We start from the raw sequence: 13388 nt of genomic DNA, 5'->3' as shown, positions 1-13388 counted from the left end.
TGAGCTGCAGTAAAAACAATTATGTCAAAGACTTGGCAGCAGATGTCGCCATTCCCAACTGTGTCCAACGCTTGAAAACCATTCTGAACCATTGTCCACACTCCTGCTTCCTTCTGACTCTCTGCTTCAGAAGGTTCAGTTTCTCCATATCAAATAAAAGGATTTACAAGCTCAGGCTAAAATGATCCAACACACATCCTGGTAGTTTCTGTCTCTACCACTGTCTGAGTGAGCCAGCATGTGTTTGTGTGGATCTAACAACAACTGCTTCCAGGTGAGAAGGAAGAGGGGTGGGGTTAGCACCCAGGTAATTTAAGAGCTGTAGGTTCTATGACACTGGTCTTTAATGTGAAGGCAGATTTCATACTGTGGAACAACCACAAACGTCCACAAAAGTCTGTAAAATGAATGCTGCAACATTTCATTTTGAACTGAACTGACTTGAATATGAAAATATTTCATTAAATGAAAGGGAAAATTGGGTCATGTTCTAACCAAATTCTTGATGTACGTTTACACAGACACACACACTAGATGGCAACATTATTGCCTTTATTAAGAACTGCACTACCTCACCTTTATTGCCTTTATTGCTCTTATTTTTTGTTTCTATTTTTATTTTACTTTACTGTATGACATTTAGTGTGGACGGCAAAGTTAGAACTTCATTGTGCAGGGAAACATGCTTTCTGTCTGTGCATATGACAATAAACACTTTGAATCTAGAATCTTGAACAAGAACTTTCTGCAAAAGCCTCTGTTCAAGTCTGTAATACTCAGTAACCAGAAGGTGGAGCAACAATTTGAACACTTTTTCCAACCATGTGGACTACATTACCAGAAAATAACTACAGACACTCTGTCGTAGCAAAACTCAAAAATTCGAAATTAGTGGTAAATGACACCTCAAGTGTAATCACTAAAGAAGCTTCCACATCCAGGATGTTTTTAAGGGTTTTATTTTCTTGCGAGAGCAGTACATCAACAGATTCTCAAGTCTCCGTCTATGCAGTTCTAAACTCTTAACATGTCTAAGAGGATTTTATATCCTCCTGTTGCTGGGCAGAATACTCTTTAAAACCAAGTGTCACAACATCCCCATAAAACATCCAGACTCTTTCTGCTGCACAAGCTGAGGAGCTTCAGTCACAGTGAGCACATTTTAACCAGAGTGGATCAGTTCTTTATTCATTTAAAAGGGACAGTGCATGTTAATGAATCTTATATTAACGTATCACTTGAATGTAAATATGCCAGACTGTAGCCTAAGACTAATTTCCATCTGTGGTCAAGATCAGACATGTGCAGGAGGGCAACATAGCCAATGAAACGCTGGACTGGGGCAGCAGCCTGTCACTAAAAACACTTCTCTGCCTGGTGATGGTGCTGTGCAGAGGGTCTTTAATAACGTCCATGAAGAACTAGTAAAGAATACTGGAAGATGCAGTGTGTTAGATGGAAAAACAAACAAATGCTGCTTTTTCACAAAGCAAAATTCCTCCTAGATAAGAAATGGATCATTAATAGGCTCTCGGTTTGAAAAATATAAAAAGTATAAAATATAAAGTATAAAGTATAAAAGATAAACTATAAAATATAAAAAGTGCCCAGGCACTAAATACCTTTAGTGCTGCTTGTGTAGATGTAAAGTCTTTTATTGTGCCAATCTTGTTTCCTAAGAAATGGATCATTAATAGGCTCTCGGTTTGAAAAATATAAAAAGTGCCCAGGAGATTTGCCTCTAAAGGCCTTTAGTGCTGCTTGTGTAGATGTAAAGTCTTTTATTGTGCTAACACTGTAGGTCACTCTGATCACATTATGACCATCATTAGCTTTCTCACCTCAATCATCAGACAGCTGAACGTCGATGACAGGTTGGTAACTGTCTGACATGGTGGCTCTGATGGTGACTCCCTCACTTGTATAAACCAGGCTGCCACCTCTGGCTTCACTTCTAACAAACCCATTTACTTCATTGTAATACATCTCATTATAAAGATCATAGTCACACTGTTTGTTCATGTCAAACACTCCCACTGCAAACCAGTTTGAGTACAGGTTAAAGTCAAAAGGATTAGAGAACATGACGGCCATTTTCCCCATGTACTGTTTAGTGGAGTTCTGGTAGAGATCATAGGTGAAGACTCCAACAGATCCACTGGCTGTGTTAGGAGTTTTGATGAACCGAGCTTTGCCAGAGCTGGAAACACTAATAGTAGCCGGCAAAGTTTTGTCACAGGAGCCGCTGTAAGTGTAGATCCTGGTCACAAGAATGAGAAAAAAATAGTCAAAGTAATTTTGATATGTTGTCTGTGTTAAGTAAGGTAATCCAGATAATTCTCTCTCCACACAGGATGTGTTTAGCTTATAGACTGGAGAAAGGGGAAATCTGAAGCCTCACTATAGAAAGAACACAAAAATACCTTCCAGCAACTTTTGCTAAGACCACAACCACAATGTTAGTGGAAGAGAACAAACACTGGGAAGATTAAAAAAAAAAAGTATGTTGTTACCTGGGGTCCATCAGCTTGTAGTCAGAGGAGTTATTTTTAATCTTGATGGTGCACTGGCGATGTGTGGTATTCACCGAGGTCCCAGCTCTTTCTCCAACAGCAGAAAGAATATCATCTAGAATCAAAGGCAAATGTATCACATCTCTGTATCACAGTTAGTTGTTGTGGTATAAGCAGACATATAGGACATGGATTTCACCTAGAGGTCTGGTGCAAGTTCACTTTCATTTAATCTTAGTTTTTAAAATGTGTTCTCAATTCTGAATTTCCTGGCTTTGTGTGGGTTAAGAACAAAACAACTATGTAAAAAGGGTTTGTTCGTTATTTTAATTAAGGGCAAAAATAGAAAGCAAAGCCTACACCTCCACCTGCCACTAATGATGTCAGCATTCAGACTATTAATACTTGTAACCCATCTACTCTCTTTCATATGGTAGAAGGGACCCTGACTTTATGAAATTGACTCTGATTATTATTTTAGGTCTTGTACTACTGGAGAGACTAATATCTGACTGAGGAATAACAAAGTCATGACTACACTGAGCTGTGAACAGCATTTAAATGCACCTTTAACCACAAGACATAAGGTTTTTAAATCATAAGATAAAAAAATCACACAAAGATTAATTCTAGCTGCTATTTAGTCTTTTACATTGACTGCACTTTATTTTCAACCACAAAACTTAACTGTCCTCTTTTTTAAATTTTTTATACCCCAGTCATTTCCAAAGTCTACTTTACCGCCAACCACCAGTGAATAAATTGGGTTCAGGCCTGATTAGCTGGTGGCCTCAATCTGTTCCTGTTGTTACTTTCCCCAAAAGGGAAAAAATAAATTAAAAAACTGGAGCTTCCTACCTGCATCTATATCAATGTCCGCAGCAGCTTCTGACATGCAAGCACAGCAATTACTTATCCAATCAATAATATCCGTGACCTCAGACATTTTTCTGCAAAGTTACTGCTTATGAACAGCTCAGCAAATTCTATAAAAGGAACAAAACATGTTTAAACATTTTACAATTCACAATAAAAAAATCTTGTGTTTTTATCCATTATCTATATTTTTATTTATTCACACAAATTATTTATACCATCAGATTATTGATGACTTAAGTGGCAAAGCTATGCAACCCAAATAATGTTGTGAACAGTCTGGTGACAGCTGCTTCAAGTCAAGAGAAGAAGAAGAAAATACACAATTGTGGTTGTGATTTTAAGTAAGTGGTTGAAAATGACGACTGTGAAAATATTGTTAAACAATAATCACCGAAACAATCAGTGAAAAAGAACTTATGAATATTCAGATTTAGATGAAAGCTTTTTGTATGATCCTGTTCAAAGATAGAAGCCTGACTTACTGTACAGCAGTGGGATGAAGATGAAGAGTCTCTGTGTGAAACCTGCAACTGCAGCATTTACTGAGTCCTCCTCCTTATATAGACACACAGCCAACACCCCACTGCTGTACATGGACACTTGAATGGAACTAAAAGTGAAGTCAGTTGTTAGTACGTGTGTTTTCCTTTCTTCCTCTTGGCAAATGACACAGAAATTCACTCCTTTTTGTTAATAAGCCCTTTTTATTGTTTATCCCTCCTCTCTCCATCACCCTTCCTGGGTCCTTAGTACACAGTTCTTTAAAATACATTCAGACAAATTGACAAACCATAGCTGCTCTGTAGGTTTGTCCTCGTGTGGCTGCAGCTGCAAATGTACATAAAATGAGATGTTTGCCAAAAAAAACATTTCCCCAAGAGCAGAATAAACAGGGAGAGGAACTTAGAGTAGAGGGAGGTGCTGCAATTTCCTACATTCTTCATATACTAAAACTATTGTGTGCATAAGACATAGGATTGCTGGACTGAAACTGCTTTCCTATCACAAGCATTTCCTGGCCTGCTTCCCGTTTGCCCCAAAGTTTACATTAGATAGGGGGTTGTCAGGGCCATAAACCAGATGTTAGCTGAGGTCCCTTTGTTTCTATATACACATTAGAGGATCACTGTGTGTGTGCGCATGTATTTACAGACAGCTGAACCTTGATGACAGGTTGGTAACTGTCTGACATGGTGGCTCTGATGGTGACACCGTGTCTTGTTTTAAGTCAGGTTGCCAGTTTTAGCTTCAGATCTGACAAACCCATTTGGTTTACTGTAACACATCTCTTTATGAAGATCATAGTCACACTGTTTCTTCATATCAATCACTCCCAGTCGAAACCAGATGGAGTACAGGTTAAAGTCACAGGGATTAGAGAACATGACCATTATTTTTCCCCTGTTCTGCTTAGTGGAATAACTGTAAAGATCATAGGTGAAGATTCCAACACATCAACAGGCTGTGTGAGGTGTTTTGATGAACAGAGCTCTGCCAGAGCTGGAAACACAGGAGCTGCTGGCTTCGAACTGATGAACTTGTGAGAGGAGTCATTCTCAATGGTGCACAGACAATGTGTTGAAGTGAAGCCAATATTAATCCTGATTCCTGCTTCCGCACCAACAGCACAAGTAGCACCTAGAATCAAAGGCAAAGGCATCACTTTTCTGATCTGTTCAGGGAGACAGAGCAAGAGACAGTTAGTTGGTGAAGGTATAATCAGACATACAGGACACAGATTTCACATCAGGACCTAACTAGGAATGGTGCAAATTCACTTTCATTTAACCCTTAAGAGTCGACGCCCGCACTGGTAAGGGTTAACCCTAACTTAACCCTAACCCTCAGACCACTAAGGGTTAATCTTTGTTTGTAAAAACCAATTCATTTTGGCTAAAACCCAGAAAGCAAAGCCTAAACCCCCACCTGCCACCAATGATGTCAGCGTTCAGAGTATTACTACCTGTAGCCCATCTGCTTTCTTTTTACTGGTAGCAGGGGCCCTGAGCTCTTTATTAACTCTGATTTATCTCAGTATTTTAGGCCTTGGACAACTCGAGAGACTAATATCTTCTTCTTCTTCGTGCTGTTGCCTTTCAGGGATTGCCACAGTGAATCATGTGCTTCTATCTAACCCCGTCCTCTGCATCCTCTTCTCTCACACCAACTAACTTCGTGTCCTCTCTCACTACATCAATAAATCTCCTCTTTCATCTTCCTCTAGACCTCCTGCCTGGCAGCTCCAACCTCAGCATCCTTTTACCGATATATTCACAGTTTCTCCTCTGAACATGTCCGAACCACCTCAATCTGGCCTCTCTGACTTTATCTCCAAAACATCTAACATGAGCTGTCCCTCTGATGTACTCATTCCTGATCCGGTCCATCCTCGTCACTCCCAAAGAGAACCTCAACATCTTAAGCTCTGCTACCTCCAGCTCTGTCTCATGTCTTTTCTTCAGTGCCACAGTCTCTAAGCCGAACAACATCTCTGGTCTCACCACCGTCTTGAACACCTTTCCTTTCATTTTTGCTGATACTCTTTTATCACACAACACACCTGACACTTTTCTCCACCTGTTCCAACCTGCCTGCACTCGCTTCTTCACCTCTTTTCCACACTCTCCATTGCTCTGAACCGTTGACCCTAAGTACTTAAAGTCCTGCACCTTCTTCACCTCTGCTCCCTGTAACCTCACTGTTCCACCTGGGTCCCTCTCATTGACACACATGTATTCTGTCTTACTGCGGCTAAGCTTCATTCCTCTGTTTTCCAGAGCAGACCTCCACCTCTCTAGATTTTCCTCCACCTGCTCCCTGCTCTCACTACAAATCAAAATTTCATCTGCAAACATCATCGTCCATGGAGATTCCTGTCTAACCTCATCTGTCAGCCTGTCCATCACCAGAGCAAACAAGAAGGGGCTCAGAGCCGATCCTTGATGCAGACCCACCTCCACCTTGAACTCCTCTGTCACACCTACAGCACGTCACCACAGTCTTGCAGCTCCATACATGTCCTGCACCACTATAACATACTTTTCTGCCACTCCAGACGTCCTCATACAATACCACAGCTCCTCTCTCTGCACCCTGTCATACGCTTTCTCTAAACCTACGAAGACACAATGCAACTCCCTATGACCTTCTCTGTACTTCAGCATCCTCAAAGCAAATACTGCATCTGTTGTCCTCTTTCTAGGCATGAAACCATATTGCTGCTCACAAATGTTCACCTCTGCCCTTAGCCGAGCTTCCACTACTCTTTCCCACAACTTCATTGTGTGGCTCATCAGCTTTATTCCTCTGTAGTTACCACAGCTCTGCACATCTCCCTTGTTCTTAAAAATTGGCACCAGTACACTTCTCCAGTCCTCAGCATCCTCTCACTCTCAAAAATCTTGTTAAACAAACTAGTCAGAAACTCTACTGCCACTTCTCCTAGACACTTCCATACCTCCACAGGTATGTCATCAGGACCAACTGCCTTTCCACCCTTCATACTCTTCAACGTCCTCCTCACTTAGCTCTTACTAATCTTTGCTACTTCCTGCTCCACACCAGTCACCTCTTCGTTCCCTTTCATTTTCCTCATCCATCAACTCTTCAAAGCTTCCTTCCATCTTTCCATCACACTCCTGGCACCTGTCAATCATTTCAATCCTTATCTTTAATCACACTAACCTGCTGCACATCCTTCCCATCTCCATCTCTTTGTTTGGCCAACCTGTACAAATCCACCTCTCCCTCCTAAGTGTCCAACCTTGCATACAAGTCCTCATAAGCTCTTTGTTTGGCCTTTGCCACCTCTACCTTCACCTTACGCTGCATCTCCCTGTACTCCTGTCTACTCTCTTCAGTTCTCCCATTGACCCACTTCTTCTTAGTTAACCTCTTTCTCTGTATACACTTCTGGACTTCCTCGTTCCACCACTAAGTCTCCTTGTCCACTTTCCTCTTTCCACATGACGCACCGAGTACCCTCCTACCTGTCTCCCTGATCACATTAGCTGTAGTGGTCCAGTCATCTGGAAGCACTTCCTGACCACCCAGAGTCTGTCTCAGCTCCTCCCTGAAAACTTCTCGACATTCTTCCTTTTTCGACTTCCACCCCTTCGTCCTCTGCTCTGCCTTTGTCATCTTCATTTTCTTGACCACCAGCATCATTTTATACACCACCATCCTGTGTTGTCGGCTACACTCTCCCCTACCAATGCTTTACAGTCACTGATCTCTTTCAGATTACAACGTCAACACAAGATGTAGTCCACCTGAGTGCTTCTACCTCCGTTTTTATATGTCCTGTCCATGTTCCTGCCTCTTCTGGAAGAAAGTGTTCACTACAACCATTTCCTCTTTGCAAAGTCTACCACCATCTGTCCTTTTGCGTTCCTGTCCTGAAGAACAAACCTGCCCATCTAGAACATTCCTCACAAACTCCTCTTTCAGGATAACTCCTACTCCATTTCTCCTCCTATCTGACCCATGGTAGAACAACTTTAGTGAACTCTGCTCCTAAGCTTCTAGCCTTGCTATATTTCCACCTGGTCTCCTGGACACACAGCATATCCACCTTCCTTCTCTGTATCATGTCAACTAACTCTCTAGTCTTCCCTGTCGTAGTTCCAACATTCAAAGTCCCTACTTTTGTCAGGGTTTTGGTTAAGGGAGGACCCAAGTGAACAGACTGTGAGAGGCATTGCAAATAACAAAAGGGCTTTTATTGGCAGGGACTTAACAAAAAACAGAAACCGCTCCTAACAGGAGGTTGCAAGAAAACAGGCTCAGAACAGGTAAGACAGAGACAATCCACAAAACCAGAACACGAGGGGAGTTTACTTAATAGAAAATAAGAAGACAACAGAAACTAACATTGACAACAAGAGAGGAACTTAATTGGCCAAAATAAACACAAGACTTGAAAATAAACAAGACCAGAAAATCTAATAACTTAAAAGACCACACGGGGAAGGCTAAGGAAACTGGTAAACAGAGATAACTAAGCAAATGAGATTCAGATAACAATAACTACTAAACAGGAGAAATAAAAACTAAAACAAATGACACGGATAAAAATAACTACAAAAGTAGAATGAACACATGGGACACGACAAAGAAAACTAATAAAAAGGGAACATGCCAAACTAAATAGGACACGGGTATGAACATACACTACTAAAACAATGAACCGACGGGAAAAGACTGAGAAACAAATCAAACCCCAAACCTCAGACCAAATGACAAGAAACACCGAGTCCAGGAAACAAGAGTCCAGATCCACTGTGGGGTTAGTGAGGATAATGTCGATGGCAATGATAAGGATCTGGCAGGGGAGTGAAGGGAAGACTGAACTTAAATAGAGGAGGGAACAGGTGCAAACAATGAGGGACAACGAGGGTAAAGCTGGGCAAAAGAACCAGGCACAGGAAGTAGGGAGAAGGGGCCACAAAATAAAAGCCCAAAAACAGGAGGTGCACTGAGACCATAACAACTTTCAGTCCTACACTCTTGGCTCTCCTCTTCTCTCTGCCTACAAACACACCTTCCTCCTCTCCTTCTTTGACCAACAGGAGCCCAATTTCCACCGGCACCCTGTAGGTCAACAGCACTGGTGGCGGTCGTTGTTAACCTGGGCCCCGACCGATCTGGTATGGGAGTCATTTTCTCCCATCCCCTTTTCAATTTGGCATGTGTTTTACGTCGGATGCCCTTCCTTACACAATTCCTTGTGCCGGACTGGCACAAGAAGACACTGGCCTGTGTCCCCTTGCGATTGCATTAGGATAAGTGACATTGATGCTTAGCCGAAATAGGCTCATGACTACTAGTTGATTGGGGAGGATAAGTGTCAATAACCATGTTGGATGAAGGGGCCAATAGGTCTCAGTGATTAAGGAGTTTTAGTGATAATCACAATGCTAGTGTAACAGGAGCTTATAAAAGATACCCTCACCCTCAAAGAGACGTCTGCATTGAAGGCCGTGCACGGGGTCCCATGGGAAACCAGGGAAGTAAAGGGACTTGGACCAAGCAGGGTCCGATTGTTGAGATTATGAAACCAGGGTATGGTGACATTTATTAGGGAAAAAAGGCACCAAGTGAATTCTTTGTCTCATTTTCAAGACCCGGTCACAGGTTATTACATGGCAGAGCAGTTTGAACAGGACAGGTCCAAAAGTAAAATTAAGAGTTTTGACATTGCCTTACTGGAAGTGTTGCAAGAAGCTCACCCACTCTGGCTAAGCCCTAGGAATTTAGTGACAGTGAGAGAATGGAGGAAAAAGAGGGCAAACAGACAGAAGAGAAAATAACAGAATACTCCAAATGTTAAGATTCTGAAAAGTTTGGTGAATAAAATTCTTAAATGTCTGAAACTTTTGATTGAGAATTTTGGTTTTCCTGGAGGAGGTTGCTTTAATAGAATAAGCTAACAAAATTAGAGGAAAAAAATGTTAAATCAACAAAAGAAACTCGAGGCTAAAAAGAGAGTCACAAAAAGACAAACAGATGTGTAACTTACATAATTTTAAATATGTGAACAAAGAAAGATGAAGTAGAGCTTAGGGAAAGAAGATGACTGAAGAGAAAAAAAAAACTTTCACGACAACTGCACCACACAGAACAAATAACGATTCAGTAGAAAACACACACACCACCACCATATACTACCAGTGTGTCTTCTCTCTGTCCACAGATCACGGCACTGAAACTGGACGCTGGCTTGGACTCCTACCCATCAGTACCATCGCAAGGACACCATGAACAATGAGTGCAACAACAACCACCACCGGACGTGACAACATCTCCGTCCTCATCTTCATCATCCTCCCTTTTTGCATTCTCATCATCTATCTCATTTCCGACCACCTCAGGAGAGGAAAGATAGAAGGAAAAATGTATTTTATATATATTTATATTTTTTTTTTCGACATTATATAGCCAGTCTGTTTTACTGTGCTGCAGCTTCCTCTGGGAGTGTCTCTTTCAACCGGTTTCAGATCTAACTACAGTTCTGCCTGTCCACAAGTCAGTCAGCTGCCCACCTGTTCCTGCTTCAGTTTTTGGTTTAACCTTCCACCATACCACAACCTCCACGCTACTTCCCCTGAACCGCCACTTCCAGTTCCTGAGCCACAGATGGCAGACACCACCGGTCTCAGGAATAAACCCACCAGACGTCAGAGATCCCGCCCCACCTCTTCCCCCCGACCTCAAACTTCCTGTCATGCACCTCATTCCAACACTGCCCCAGTAACAGACTCTCCAGCCATTTCTTTATCAGACCTAGAGCAGCAGGTTCAATATCCGGTCATTTATCAATTACTGGTAAGCCTCCAAAACAAGATGTAGACCTCCTTCAGAGACCTTAAGGCCTGCTGTTCCATAGTTCAGCAAATAATAAATAAAGATAATACGGTCTAGATTTTGACTACTGCACTGGGAGCCTATAATGGAAGTACTGGCCTCCTTAGGGGCCTTCAGGGCCAAGTATGGACAGGAACAACCTCCCCTAGCCCAGGACTCCTCACCTGTCCATGTCGTGGTCCCCTCTGAGCCTGCCTTTGGTCCTGGGGAGAGTAATACTCCCTCTTCCCCGGCTCCTGTCTCTTAGCGGCATTGACACCACCTCTGAATCTGCCCCCGGCTCTGTTCTTACTCCAGCTCGCCCAGTTCCTGCTCCTGCTCGTCCACTTAGTGTCCTCGAGTCGGTCGACACCTCCTCTGCTTCTGCTTCTGCTTCTGCTTCTGATCCTGCTCCTGTCACCAAGCGGGTCGGCGCCGCCTCTGGGTCTGTTTCTGGTTCTCTTCCTGTCACAGAGTGGGTCAACGCCACCTCCGGCTCTGGTCCTGTCTCTGTTTGTCCTGTCTCTGTTTGTCCTGTCTCTGTTTGTCCAGGTCCTGTCTCTGGATTGGCTGATGTTTCCAAGCGTTCCGACCCAACCAATTCTGCCGCCTGGGCCTGACTTTGGTCCGGATCCTGTTCCTGCCTCGGGGCCAGCGGACACTGCCACTTGTTCCGATTCTCTTGTTTCTGTCCCCAGGTCAACCGAGGTCCGTCCTAGTTCTGTTCCTGTTCCTGGTTCTGGGTTTGCCAAGGTTCGGCCTGGTCCTGATCCTGTTCCTGGCTCTGGGTTGGCCGAGGTCTGGCCTAGTCCTGATCCTGTTCCTGCTCCTGACCCCGTGTCGGCTGACATCTCACCTGTTGCTGGGCCCAAGCTGGTTGCCACCCCTCTCCTGGAGGTGGCCATCGCATCCCCTCTTGTCCAGCTGACCGGCACAGCAACGGTTCCTGTTCGTGGGTCAGCCGACGTCAGCTCCCGGTGGTCCCTTACGGGGTTCCAGACATCATCGCCGGCCTCCTGCCAGGCCTCCTGCCCAGCCCCCAGAGGGCTTCAGCCATCATTTCCGGCATCCTGCCTGGGTCTCCTGCTCACAAGCTGCCCGGAGCAGGGACAGCTTGTTTAAATGATGGTTTTGTGAACGTCTAGTTTTCCAGTGTTTCTGTTATTTTCTCGGGGTCATTGTTTTAGTTCTTTACTCCTTTCTTGGTATTCACTCCCCTGGTTAATCCTGAGGTTTCTGTTTTTTGTTTAACAGTTTAGTTGTTAGTGTCATGGTCTCTAGTTTTTAGTTACCTCCCATTCCGCCCTCGTTAATTTCCTAGTGCCCCATTACAAGTTAATTCCTTGTTTCCTAGTTTTGTAGTTTTTCCTGAGTTTGTGTCTCTAGAAGCAAATTTTGTTGTTTTTCCCCGTCTTGTTTTATCTTTGTAAATAAAGTTTAATCTTTTCATTGAACCTCACTCGCCTTGTTGCTCTTAGGTCCACGTTAAAACTAATCCTGACAAAAAGGGCATAAAGCTGTCCTTGTTATAGAGTAGGTCACATCATAAAACACCCTGACCTTGACATTGAGCCTGACATTGAGCCTTAATGTAACCTGTAAATGAAAAATGGGAGTCACATGTTACAGTGACTCATAACATATTTGCATTGTTGTCCATTCTGAATAAATCTGAAATGTTAATAATCTTTAAAAAAAAAAAACACTGATGGAATTATATCAGTTTTTGAACTGCCAAAAAAAAGCAGCTGTAATTTTGTCATGTAGCAGCACATAGAAGCAGTCAGACTTTACTCGGACTATGTTCTGGAGGGAACGGGCTTTATCAAATTATCACTTATATATTATCACTACAGTTGACACTTTAAACACATTGATTTGGCAGCAGATGTCGCCATTCCCAACTGTGTCCAACACTTGAGAACCATTGTGAACCATTGTCCACACTTCTGCTTCCCTCTGACTCTCTGCTTCAGAAGGTTCAGTTTCTCTACCAAGTTCAGGTTAAAAAGATCCAACACACATCCTGAGTGAAGCAGCATGTGTTTGTGTGGATGTAACAACAACTGCTTCCAGGTGAGAAGGAAGAGGGGTGGGGTTAGCATCGAGGTACCGGAGGATATTCAAGAGCTGCAGGTTCTATGACACTGGTGTTTACTGTGAAGGCAGATTTCAGACTGTGGAACAACCACAAACGTCCACAAAAGTCTACAAAATGAATGCTGCAACATTTCATTTTGAACTGAACTGACTTGAATATGAAAATATTTCATTAAATAAAAGGGAAAATTTGGTCATGTTCTAACCAAATTCTTGATGTACGTTTACACAGAAGCAACAAAGTGGTTTCACAGCAGTTGTCTCTTCTTACTGTGTCTAAAAGAGCTGTGCACACACTAGATGGAGACAAGAACTTCCTGCCAAAGCCTCTGTTCAAATCTGTAATTCTCAGTAACCAGAAGGTGGAGCAAGCAAGTTCCTTTAAACAATTAGAACCAAACCTTTCCTTTTTCCAACCATGTGGACTACATTTACAGAAAATAACCACAGAGACTCTTTCTGCTGCACAAGCTCAGGAGCTTCACAGGGAACACATTTTACCAGAGCGGATCAGTTCTTATCCGAGTGGGAAAAGAGACCAAACTCTCTGGA

At 42.9% G+C, this 13388-nt stretch overlaps 1 protein-coding gene across 2 annotated transcripts; it reads right to left on the bottom strand.

Annotated features, from left to right (window-relative positions):
* Positions 1-842: 842 nt before the first annotated feature.
* Positions 843-13324, bottom strand: LOC137099796 (DELTA-sagatoxin-Srs1a-like). 2 transcript variants are annotated; one of them, XM_067477065.1, is made up of 4 exons: positions 3875-3976; positions 3372-3499; positions 2514-2628; positions 843-2260 (listed from the first exon to the last, which is right to left on the bottom strand). In XM_067477065.1, exons 2-4 carry the CDS (start codon positions 3457-3459, stop codon positions 1843-1845), a joined length of 621 nt encoding a protein of 206 aa, XP_067333166.1. In that variant the 5' UTR covers positions 3460-3499; positions 3875-3976; the 3' UTR covers positions 843-1842. The 2 variants fall into 2 exon arrangements, 1 of the variants encoding a protein (XP_067333166.1); XR_010910809.1 differs by lacking the exon at positions 843-2260 and having other exon boundaries at positions 3875-13324.
* Positions 13325-13388: the final 64 nt, after the last annotated feature.

Source organism: Channa argus, chromosome 15 (assembly GCF_033026475.1).
Source record: "Channa argus isolate prfri chromosome 15, Channa argus male v1.0, whole genome shotgun sequence".
Taxonomy (NCBI): Eukaryota; Metazoa; Chordata; class Actinopteri; order Anabantiformes; family Channidae; genus Channa; species Channa argus.
This window is presented reverse-complemented; position numbering and strand designations above follow the sequence as displayed.